The sequence below is a fragment of the Hydra vulgaris genome, chromosome 13, assembly GCF_038396675.1.
Source record: "Hydra vulgaris chromosome 13, alternate assembly HydraT2T_AEP".
In the NCBI taxonomy this organism is placed as follows: Eukaryota; Metazoa; Cnidaria; class Hydrozoa; order Anthoathecata; family Hydridae; genus Hydra; species Hydra vulgaris.
Genome location: NC_088932.1, coordinates 28,227,501 through 28,241,457, shown reverse-complemented (window position 1 = coordinate 28,241,457; position 13,957 = coordinate 28,227,501). Strand labels below are relative to the sequence as shown.

The 13,957-nt window shown below is 27.7% G+C and overlaps 1 protein-coding gene across 1 annotated transcript in view; it reads right to left on the bottom strand.

The window, feature by feature from the left end:
* The window catches only part of LOC100207939 (mitochondrial outer membrane protein SLC25A46), a 59,929-nt gene that overhangs the window by 24,224 nt on the left and 21,748 nt on the right, over positions 1-13,957 (bottom strand). Inside the window, exons 2-4 of the mRNA XM_065816839.1 lie at positions 3,941-3,983; positions 3,804-3,861; positions 598-675 (exon numbers count right to left, since the gene is read on the bottom strand). Coding sequence (XP_065672911.1) covers positions 598-675; positions 3,804-3,861; positions 3,941-3,983 — 179 coding nt within the window. The remainder of the gene's footprint in view (positions 1-597; positions 676-3,803; positions 3,862-3,940; positions 3,984-13,957) is intronic.

Genomic DNA, 13,957 nt, shown 5'->3' with positions numbered 1-13,957 from the left:
TACCAAAAAGATAACATCCTAATATATATATATATATATATATATATATATATATATATATATATATATATATAATATATATATATATATATATATATAACCAAAATAATATCAAAGTGCTGCCATGAAAATAAATTCTTGTTAAAAAAATAACAAAAGTCAAAACGCCAAAAGTTTCTCGCAACAAATCTAACTAAAAACTTAAAATAACTATATTACTTTAATTCATATCTCAAGGCTAACTAATAAATTACTTACATAAACAGCTATTTTAATATATTTCATAATATTATTTATACTTTCATATAAATTTTTAGTTATACAACCCCCTGTGTTAATATATAAATATAATATATATATATATACATACATAAATATATATATAAATGTATATATATATATATATATATATATATATATATATATATATATATATATATATATATATATATATACATATATATATATATATATAAAATTTAAATGCAAAAAAAATAACAAAATACATTGCAATTAGAGTCAGTAAATGTGCATTTATATTATTATTGGTAAAAGTTTCATATATTATTGGCTTTATCTTAAAATTAAAAAACTTACTTGCTTTTGGTGAATTTTAGTTAAAACTGGAAACAGAGAAAATGGAAGAATGTGGTATCGAACACTTCTATTGTTTAACTAAATATCAAAGTAGAAAAATTTTCAATCTACAAACCTTAACTTTATTTTATTTGTATTTAATTATTTATAATTAAATAGTTAGATTATTTATAATTAAATAGTTAGATTAATTTATAATTAAATAATATATTAATGAAATAACAAAAATGTTTATTAAAAGGTATTTAAAAAAAAGATGTAAATAAAAAAGTGTAAAACTGATAAAAGAGTTAAATTAATGTAACAAATTATTTAATGTAACAAATTTTCTCTTTTGTTCTGTTTCTGGGTTGAAAGTGTGTTTTGCTGTTAAAAATCGCTGTTATTCCAGAAAAACTTTGTTTCTGTGACCAAGACAATGAAATTTGGAAAATCATGTGTTTTCAAGAAAATTCTTGAATGAATGCTGAGCTTCCTCCTATAATATTCCTGAACTACTAGAGTTATCCAGATGTTTCTACAATTTTCCTAAACACTCTAAAATTCAAGAAACTTAAAAGAACTTTTGAGAAACTCTCAGAACTTTCTAGAACATTCTTGAACGCTCTAAAAGTAGCTGTAAAAGTATAAAAGCACAGGTGTCTCGAACCAAGATTCCAATTTGTGTTATTGCAGACTGAAAGGATAATAATTCATAGTTGAAGAGAAGTTATTTATTTGATATAGCATCAAGAGGTTGTTTGCATCCAGCTGATTTATTCTGCTGCATGTGCAGACAATTCATAAAGACAAGAGCGAAAAAGTATTTCGTGGAAGCAAGTCGTATAATGTGCAAGGCCTACAAGGCGTGTGCCAGTCGGGGACCAAGACAAATCTTAGGCACCGCATTACACATGGAAATATTATGTGCTATGTTACAGGTTGGTACAGAGAAGAGAAGCAAGCCATGAAGTTTGCAATCCCGCAAATTTGACAAGAGCCAACAGACCACCTAAGCAACTGCTACTTCTGCATGGTAAACCCAAAAAATGGTTGCACTGATAAAAATGTCCCTCAGATAGTTTATCTGAACATACCTTCTTCCATTGCCCCAGTACCACACAGCCTTAATCTGCCTATTCCAATTCCTCCTAGGCAGCATCGGATAAAAAGCTGTACTTCCCTAACAAGAAAGACAGAACAATTTAATTAAGGATAAAATAGAAAAAGATTTTTATTATTTTTAATTTGCTTGGCAAAAAATGGCAAAAAAGGCTGACAAGTTTTGGTTCTGCTGTCAAAATCATTCAAGCAGAATTTTTGTACAACTTTAGTAGAGCTATTTTAAAAAGTTGGTAATAATGCTGAAAGTACATAAAACTGAGAATTAATGAAATAGATTTATATAAACTTATTTTAAATAATGATTTTGTTACTTTGATTTGGACTTTTTCTTCTGCTGATATACTACCTAATTTTTATACCTAATTTTTTATATCTAAATTTTCTACCTAATTACCTAACTTTGGTCATTTAGGAATAAATAAGAAAAAAGTAAACGCATTTCAATTTTTACAAACTTTTTTTCTCCAATAATATTTTTTGACACTTCATGCATAAGAGTCATAAAAAAATGATGTTTATTTGAAATGTACTGAAGCAATTCCTTTGCAAGGAATTGTTTCAGTAGATTTCAAGAGTTTTTAAATTATGCATATGATTAAAATCTAAAACAAGTATTGAACAAAATGATCAAATTTAGTACTAGTATTATTAAGAGTCATCAAGTTAACAATATTTGAAAAATTTTTTTTTTAATTATTAAGTACTTTTTTGCTTTAAAATCAATGAAATTTTAAAATACTATAACTTCAGTCACTTTTAGATTATTCCCAGTACATCACTAAACGATAATATCAAAAATTAGCATATAATTTATGTGAACCAATTATAGAAAAAACATTTAATTGCACTACACTTAAATAATTTGTTTGCAAATAAAATTTTCAAAATTGTTCATATTATGAAAACTTTAAATAAGCAATCTCTGAAAGTAATGATAAAATATAACATTAGTATATTTAAACAAACTCTGAAAGTATTGATAAAATTTAACAGTAGTATATTTAAATGAACTCCGAAAGTAGCAATAACATTTAACATTAGTATATTTAAGAGTCATCTAAATAAACTTGTTTGTTAAAAAATTAAATTTTACATTTTAATAATTTTTTTTATCAAAGTTGTTATTAAAAAAAAAACATTAAAAAAAAAAAAATTAATTGATTTTGTTCCTTTAATCTAAAATAACTTTAGAAAACTAATTTTCATAAGTTTTGATGTTAAATTTGTAATATTGTGTTATTGCGATGTTATATGACAATATGTTATTGTTATGTGTTATTTTGATGTTAAATTTGTGATATTGCGAAGTGTTATTGGAAATTCGGAAAAACTAGCTGTTCTCATTTGAAATGTTTGAGCATTGAGCAAATGTATTTGAAATTGTAATTGAATGTATTTATTTTGATTATTTTATTTTTACAAATTAATCATATATTTGTCAGTATAACTCAGAAAAAAAAATTTAAAACATGGTTTATTTATGCCTGAGATATGAATGTTCAAAGCTTGAGTGACAGAACTTAGGTGATTTTACAGTACTGATATTTCAACTATCATTAATCAATGTTGCAATACATTTAATCATTATTGCAAAATATTTAACCAATGTAGCAATTCATTTAATTAATGTTGCAGTACATTTAAAAAATGACAAACAAAAATTTTGTAAAGACTACTTAGAGGTATCAAATGCAAATTATCTTTACTTAGAAATGCTGATTTCTACACAGTAACATTTTAAAATAGTTTTAACATGATGCTTTATTAAATATTTTGAATGGAAAATTGCTGATAGTTTTTTAATCATGTTAATAACAAGAAAATTATGTCTCAAGTTCTAAAGTTTTCAAAAAACTTATTACGTAAATTAATTTATTGGAATCATTAAATTAATCTGTTTAAGGTTAATAAACTTTTTCCTAATTAAACATTTTTTTTTTACTACAATATTTAAGGGGTTATATAAAAAAAAACAATAAGCAAAATAACGAGCAAAGCAAAAACATATTAAAATTTATAGTCAAACTTGATCCTTTAATTTAAAATTTCAATTTAAAAGTCTCATATAAAATTTAATTTGATTAAAATAAAAATCGTCTTACTTGACATTGTCTCCTTAAGACAATAAAAGGGTAGCCAAGAGTTTCTTGTATGTACAAACTAATCATAAATACAAAATTCATACAATCATATATCACAACACTAACAAACATGTAAATAAATAGTATAAAGAATATACCTTCCAACTCCAAGGGCAAATCCAGAAACTCTTGAAAGATTATCTATGCATATAACAATAAAAAAATATGCATTTTTATACCTGGTTATGAAACAGAATTTAAATCTCAAAAAAAAAATAATATCATCAAATGTTAAAATTCAAAGTTATTTTTTATTCTAAATTTTCTGGTATTTTTGGTGTTACCTTTTGTAAAATTATTTACAGACAAAATATTTCTTATATGTTTGGTATAAGTAGTTGTATAGTAGACACTTGCTACATTTAGTAAGTACAGAGCTCAAACTACACAAAATTCTTAGTAGTTTCAAGATTAACATCATTTGATTACAGTAAGAAAATATAAAATATTTTTTATAAACAGTAACTTAAATAGCTTTTTATTTATTAAATTTTCCATTAAAGGAATAAATGGATAGCTAGAAAGAAAATGCTTGACTAAAGAATTTTTTCACAGCGTGATAAATAATGCTCGTTATGTGTATATTATTGTAACATTAACGTTACAACCATATCCTTGTAACGAGTAAAATAAGCAATTTTTTAAAATGAATAAACAGATAGCTCACGCAAAAACTGTAAAATCGTAAAAATTCATAAAAAGCTGTTTAGAGAAGAATCTCAAACAGCTCGTTATGCTCATTTTAGGAGAGCTCTCAGCTCTTGCACTTATTACTCCTGCCGAGGCCTGTATATATCTATATCTATATATATATATTATATATATATATATATATATATATATATATATATATATATATATATATATACTTCTATAAATTGTTGCATTTGGGAGTACGGAAGGTAAAAAACGATTCTTTTGCCAACAAATGCGTCACTTTTAATTATTTTGACTTTCGTCCAACATTTCCGTGTTGTCAGAAAGTTAAAACGATTAATTTAATGACAAATTAATTGTTTTTTAAAAAGACCGCAAAAACACAAATTTAATTGACCAGAATGTTTTTATAAACATTCTGAATGCTTTTAAAAATATTTTGAATGTTTTTAAAATTATAAACGTTTTTATTTTTATTTTTTTAAATAAAATGTTTTTATTTTTATTACTGTGAATCATGCCTGGAATGTTGCTACATCGATTATCTTATAGCCTGCTGCTACAAGAAAGTGCTGCTACATCGACTATCTTATAGCCTGATGCTACAAGGGAGTGTTGCTACATCCACTATCTTATAGTCTGACTTGCAATGGAATGCTGCTACATCAACTATCTTATATCCTGACTTGTAAGGGAGTACTGCTATATCGACTGAGGGTTTGGTTGGGGCAGGCAGTCTACCAAGTAGTAAAAAAAAATTCCAGTCTTGCATTTTAACTTTTTTTTTTTTTGTCAACAAAATACGGAAAAACTTGACAACCAGTTTGGAGTTGTATATATATATATATATATATATATATATATATATATATATATAGATATATATATATATATATATATATATATATACACATATATACATATATACATATACACTAGGGATATGACTTTTTAATTTTTTTTCAAATAAAATGTTTCCTGTATCATAAATCGATGAACTTTTACCTAAAATCATGAAAAAAGGCCCAAATAGCTTTCTGCAACAAAAAAAGGTCACCCCCAAAATAAAAATTTGATTTACCATTTTTATACATTCATTTTTGACCGATGTTTTAATCTTAAGCTTAATTCTCAGCTTAATTCTATTTATTTCATTATTTTGTTATGAATTTATAAATATAACGCCACACGTTACCATGGCAACAAAACGGCCGTGTGCCGGCAAATACTTGGAATTGTTATGTGATGACGTCATTGTGTTACCACGGTGATATAGACGACTGTAACAGACTGTAGAAGATTATAGAACTTAGTAGAACATTCTGGAAGCTCTAAATAATTATATAAGCGAGCTGCTGTCAGAGCTCAGTGTTGATAATGTGAATAGTTCTATGAAGTACTCTGCGTGTAACTGAGCTAATAAGGAACTACTGTAGCGAACTAAAGACGCTGTAAGTGTACGAAGTATAAGTAGTTGTAGCATTATCGTTAGGATACGGACTGGATTATCGAACTGTTATCAACATTGACTGGATTATCGAACTATAATTGGATTACTATACAGTTAAAGTATTTTATTAATTAAACGACTTTATTAAACGGATATTTACGCTCAGCTATCCGTAAAGTCGTAACAATATTATATGTCTCACAAGAAAAGTCATACCACAGTAACAAAGAACAAGAAGACTTGGACTAAAAATTTGGTGAGATTTCAAGAGTCACACAGAAGAAGAGGAAGCGTGGCTGTAGAAGAACATTCACTCGATGAAAAATCCAGAATACCACTTCAATTGCAGATCGTAGGAAGATACCAGTTTCTCGGAGCATATGTTAAAGGAAGAAAAGAACGAATAGACCAAATTTCTAAGGAAATTACAAAATTGTGGGACAATAAACTGAATTTTCCACGTGTTTCTGATCAAGTGATAAGAGCAAAGCTTATGAAGGTGCTGAAGGTCTATGATGAATGTGTCAAGCGTGGAAAATATGATGTTCTCAATGCATTATTTGACATCACGAAAGTGAATGGCCAGTGGTTATCCTCGGAAGATAAGCGTCTATACCACCTACAAAAAGAAAGTAAAGGACAGGTGGGGTACTCAACAGGACAAGTGGCAAGTAAAGAAACCATTCACCCTTCCAAGAGAAGGAAAGTCCAGTCTGGAACAGCAATACCTTCCACATCACAAGTCCTGTCTACCACAGACAGTGGTACTGAATCTGAAAACTGCAAAAGTAAGAGTGAAGATGATGAAGACGACGACGGTGATAAAGACGATGATGAGGACACCCCAAAAAAAACTAGAAAGCACTACAAAAGTAAATTTGCTGTAAGTATGGTTACATCAAGTGGAGTTTCCACAAAGAAAGCTGCTAAAATATGCAATGTATTATCACAACAAGGTATTGATATTCCAACTCCAAGTCAATCAGCAATTTACAAGTCCATATTCAAAGAGGCAGGTAAATTAAAAAAAGAAATGATACAACAACTTAAAATGGAACAGTGGTCCTTACACTTTGACGGCAAACGAATAGATGATAAGGAATATCAGGTAGTTGTACTTCAGAATGAAAGAACTGACGTGAAACTTGATGCACTGCGTTTAAAAGATGGCAAAGCTGAAACTGTTGCTGAAAAAATTGCCAAACTTATTGATGAATACAATTTGTGGAATTCAATTAAGATGATCATTACTGATTCAACAAACGTCAATACTGGGAAGAGAAATGGAGTTGTTGTGAAGTTGCAACGTATGTTTAAATTAAAGGGTGTCACAATACCACAATTTATCGGTTGTCAGCATCACGTACTAGACAGGATTCTCCGTCTGGTGATGGACGAAGAACTTGGGGGTGATACCAAATCTCCAAACATTGAATACCCATTTGTGTCTGAACTGTTGAATAAGTATGATGAACTGAAGGATAAGTTTGTGAATGGAACTGTAGAAATTCTTGATAAATCAGGGTGGAGAGACGATATGAAGTTTTTGTACCATTTAACAAGAGTGTTTAGGTTCTATGAAGAACAAAGAAACTTCCCTCTGATTCACTTTCAGAACATTCCTAATATGAGCAATGCCAGATGGAACTCAAGAGCCATTCTCGCCATTCTGGCGTTCATTCTTATGCCTGAAGCGAGAAAGAATTTGGAGAAGGTTTGCAGGTTCATTTCATATGAGTGGGCAGAACATTGGTTTAGTAGTCAAAAGTACAATGACAATGACTTCAAGAATTTATCTGATGTATTGAAGCCTTACAAAAAGGCATTGCAGTCATTCAAAAATCACTGGAAGAAAGAGCCATCCGTCATCGACATACCACAAAGTAATCAGATAGCTGAACGTGCAATCAAGGTGATGCAAGACCTGTATGCTTCCTGCAGAAAGAAAGACAAACTGCAACTTCGATTCATTCTAAGTAATAAGCGCTAGACTCTTTATGAGACGTGAGCATCATGTGACCCATGTACTAAACACAGTAGGCCTATAGACACAGACAGTTATGTATATTGTTGTACTAGACGCTTTGATACTGTTAATTTTGTAATACTTGTATAATTATATATCACATAATGTTTTTTGTTATATCACAGTACATGTTGCATAAATAAATAAAATAACAACAGGAGTATGACTCTTACAACATCTTCAGCCTTTAATATTCATTTACTGTACAAAAGTGTACCTATTGAAAATTCGATTTTTTGGTTTTGGGGTGACCTTTTTTCAAAATATGTCAAAATGAAACATCTATTCGTTCTTTTTACATAAAAGTTCATTGAATTACGATACAGGCCTAGTAGGTTGCAAAAAAGTCATATCCCTAATATATATATATATATATATATATATATATATATATATATATATATATATATATATATATATATATTTATATATATATATATATATATATATATAAGCTCCATTACTAAATAATATTAAGCTCTGTAACACATACAAGAGTCTTCCTATTATTACATCAAAATACTTAACCTCAAATATATTTTATATATCTATATCTAATACAAATAAATAAATAAAAATATATATGTGTGAATATATATATCTTTATAAAATATATACGCGTTTTTGTGTGTGCGTGTGTGTGTATATATATATATATATATATATATATATATATATATATACACACATATAAATATATATATATATATACACACACACATATAAATATAAATATATATATACACATATAAATATATATATATATATATATATATATATATATATTATATATATATATATATATATATATATATATATATATATATATATATATATATTAGGGTGATGCAAAATTATAGTAGTTATTTTCCAAAATTTGAATCAAATTGGATGATATTTAGGGGTTGTTTTGTCACATTTTGGAATTAGGTTTAAAAAAGTAAAAAAAAATTATTTTTTTAATTATCTATTATCAATTACTTATTATTATGTGGTGGATTGTGGATGTTTAATATTAAACAAACAATAATATAGTACTGTACTACTATGTAATTACACTACGCAATAGTAGATCAATCATTTTCATCATTCAACAGTCATCTTCATCAGGGTAGACTTTAATGCAACTGGAAATTCCTTCAAGTGAAGATCAACCAATCGAAGAAGAAACTGCTTTTGGTTTTTATCTTTTGTAACGCTTTTGTTGAAGGATGTTATAAGTGTTATACCTCGTTCCGCGCAATCGCTGACAACCTTTATTTGACGAACCTTGTGCTTCATTTCAAGATATGTTGAACCCATTTCCCACACTGAAGATTCTTTCATTAAAAATGATTCAGCTTTTTCTTTGCCATTCTTAAAAATTAGATCGGAAAGTTTTGCGGTGCCAAGAAGCTTTGCATCATTGAATGGTGCTTGTTCAGTTAATGGAGCTTCATTTCAAAACTGTCCGTATATAAATGCCACAAAAAGACTTATGCCTGTTATTCCTTTCTTATCCTTTGCAGTAATAACAAATTGATCCTGAAACAAATATATCTTCATACAATATATAGCTTTTGCCATCCAACGTGCATTGTGTGTTGCACCTGGTGCCTGAAACTTTACATTCAACTCCGATGTTGCAATTGATCCTCCAAGAAAAATAAGGCACAAGTTCAAGAGTTCTAAGTAATCATCCCTGGGTTGTTGACCTTTAATTGCTTCACCATAATACACTACCATTTCTTCATGGAGTTTGAGAAAAAATCACAGTTATACAATTCTTCATTCCCTATTGTGAACACCTCCTTGTTGATTGCTGGCCATTGCTTCTGGAAACGGTTAAAAATTTTGTTAAAGCCAGTGTGGGATGAAGTAGTGTCAAAAACCAGTCCCTGTACAAGTTCTTCCGATTTCCAATCTTTAAGAGCCTTCATGCAAGCATCAGCCTGTTGCTCATCTGTACCTCAATCAATCTTTGGAACGCACAGCAATTTTTCCACCCCACCACCAGTCACAAGGATGGCAATTCTATCCACTTTTTTTTGACCACCAGTGATATCAGGTAAAAGCTTTCCATCCCAATGCAGAAGAAGCGGATCATCAGGAGAGAAATCAACCTTGTCAGCTGTAGTCAGCGCTTCACGAACGGATCGCCATTCTCTGCAGATTGTGCTGTATGACAATGATAAACCTTTTAGAGAGTGACCATGAGCCTGAGCAACTGTTCCAACCATGAAGAGTGCACGGCGATCAGAAATATTAACACGATCAAGAGACAATACAACATTTGTTAGAACTTTCATCTTCTTTATCGTTGAACCACTTGTGCTCAGTGTGCTGGAAGCGGAAATAGACTGATATTTATCATCTTCCGAGGAACTTGAGCTACTTTCACTCACAATGTCAATTGCTGATGAAGAAGAAATGAGTTCTGTTTTTTTCCATCAGTTCCGCTTTACTGTTTTGACGCCTTAATTCCATTTTAGTTTTCCCTAGCTGTTAAATTCCGATCAATTCATGTCATGCTACAACTTAATGGATCTTCTTGCTGCTGATATAAAAATGCTTTATCTTCATCGTTTTTCATAACTTCTAATGCATTTTTGGTTGATATATCAAAAAGTTCTTCAAGGTCAGCATGGAAAAGTCCTTCTTTCATTTGACAGCTGTCCAATTTTGATCATCTGTGTTTTTTCAGCAACAAATATTTGTCATAAAGTTTTTTTAACTTTCTTTCTGCATTGTCAATTCTTTGAGTTGGAATTCTTCCTCTCTCCCATATAACAAGAACTGCTTCAATTGTTGCCCGAATACTTTTTTTCACTTCTTGTTTCTTTTCTATATGATAAAAGAGCAACCTCCGAAGAACATCCCTTCTTGAAGAAAGTCTGGCAGTCGACAGAGTTTGTGAGGTTTACCAACAAGCCACACCACAGCAGAAGATCTAGTGGTTGCCATATTAATTTCTATTCAAAATATATATATATATATATTTATATATATATATATATATAATACAGGGCTTGTGATGAACCGAGCGCGATCGCGCTCCGCTCGTAAAATGCGTCCGTAAACGGTCTTTTCAAACGTTCTAGGCGCGATAAACAACGCGCGTTCAGCTTATAACGAGCGTATAAAAAAACGCTCGTCCAATAGTTCGGGATTATTTTTTTATTTTCATAAAATATTTAAAAAAGATTTTTTATTAAAGATGTTCTGTTATCAAAGCACTGATATAAAATATAAAAAGCACAACGTCGTTCTCTTTTGCACTAACGTAATGAATGAGCAGTTTAAAGTCGTTATAATCGCTAATTTCAATAATGGAATGTGCACGTGGAAACACAATGTGAATACAAAAATGCGCAAATAAAATAAGAATAGAAAATTAGAAAACCATTATAAGAAAATTGAAACTGCAGAGTATTTTTAATCTTGTGAAAATATCAAGTAAGATTTATTTGATTTATTGTTTGTAATATTCCACACACCGTTTATAATAAAAATAAATATTAATAATAGAGTAATTTTTAAAATTAGTTTTTGTTCATAGTATAGGTTTTTTATTAACTATTATTTATTGCAACTCAAATTTAAAACGATTCTGTCGTTTAGAATGTTCGCAATCAAGGACATTCGAAAAGGAAATAAAGTAATGACGTCAATATTTATTAAATGGAAAGTTATTATTCTTTATTTATTATTATTTCAAATTATTCTTGTGTTATTTTTTTAAGATAAAAAAACGTAATTTAAGAAAGAAATTTTAGAAAAAAATAAAATAATTAATTTGAATAAAAAATATCAAGAAATATAAAAACCATTAACTGTTAATTAAGTTTTCTGCGTAACATTTTAAAATACATATATCAAAACAACGAAGCAAAACTAAGTCACTAAATTATACTTCAATACTTAAATCAATAAGAAGTTGCGTTTTTGTTTGATATTATTTTTTTATAACATAAATAGTTAAAAATAAAGTCGCGACTGACAATATACAAGAAGTTTGGAAGTATAAATATCTACTTCGTTGAAGTAGTTTCATGAGTGTGATACTAATTCAAACATTTTTCGACGAAAGAATTATGTAACAAATAAAAAAATAAATAAAGAATAAAAAGCTTTTTATGAGCATCACCTTCAGCAATTTTCACGGTCGCGCTCGCCGACGTTATCTCGAGCGCACTTAATCACGCTCGATGAAAACATATTCTAATTTTACGAGCGCGATATAACACGCTTGACGATTTTCTTCATCACAAGCCCTGTATATATATATATATATATATATATATATATATATATATATATATATATATATATATATATATATATATATATATATATATATATATGTATATATGTACATATGTATATATATATATAATATATATATATATATATATATATATATATATATATATATATATATATATATAAAATAAAAAAACAAATTTGCAAAATTTGAGAGAATCACAAAATTTTACCAATGGGTAATTCATTTTATAAAACATGGCAACCCCTGAAATTGCTTCTTTTAGTCTAAATTTTGGTACACATGATCCTAGGTAATAAAGGAACACAGGCAACCTTGAGGAGAATGCTTTTTGTGAACTTTTTTTTTTCTATTATAATCTGAATACTTTTTTTCACTTCTTGTTTCTCTTCTATATGATAAAAGAGCAACCTCCGAAGAACATCCCTTCTTGAAGAAAGTCTGGCAGTCAACAGAGTTTGTGTAGGTTCCAACAAGCCACACCACAGCAGAAGATCTAATGGTTGCCATATTAATTTCTATTTAAAATATTATATATATATATATATATATATATATATATATATATATATATATATATATATATATATATATATATATATATTGATATTTGAGGCTGTTTTGTATTATAATAATAAAACAAAACTCATAGTCGTAAAAGAGTGCTCAATATTAAAAAGATACTTCAAATAGAGCGATATACATATATATTAACGAAGAAAAAACAACTTTTTCTATGGTACTTTAAGTTTCATGCCTATACGGCAATCATCAGCCATTGAATACCAATGGTATTCAATGGCTGATGATTGCCGTGTAGGCATGAAACTTAAAGTACCATAGAAAAAGTTGTTTTTTCTTCGTTAATATATATATATATATATATATATATATATATATATATATATATATATATATATATATATATATATATGTAAATATGTACATATGTATATATATATATATATATATATATATATATATATATATATATATATATATATATATATATATGTATATATGTACATATGTATGTATACATATATATATATATATATATATATATATATATATATATATATATATATATATATATATATATATATATATATATATATCTAAAATAAAAAAACAAATTTCCAAAATTTGAGAGAATCAGAAAATTTTACCAATGGTTAATTCATTTTATAAAACATTTGCAACCTTGAGGAGAATGCTTTTTGTGAACTTTTTTTCTATTATATTCTGAATCACCCTTATATATATGTGTGTGTATATATATATATATATATATATATATATATATTATATATATATATATATATATATATATATATATATATATATATATATATATATTATATATATATATATATATATATATATATATACACATGGAGTGTTCAAAAACATACAACTTTCAAAATGCGAATACACAAGAAGCCAAAATTGGGACAAATATAAAAAAACGCGATTACAAAAAAAATAATTTTTTCCTTATGTGATCATAATGGTCCAAATTTTTTTCATTGTTGTGTGCCCTGAATTTTTCATAAGTGCTGTTTAAAATTAAAAAAAGAATTCTCATAATTTATGCAAAAAAAAATTCTTTTATTTGCGTATTTGCGCAAAAATCTTTTTTTGCCCATTTGCGCTGAAATATTTTTTTGTGAAATTATTTTTTAATTATTTTTCATTAATTATGAAAAGACTAGAAT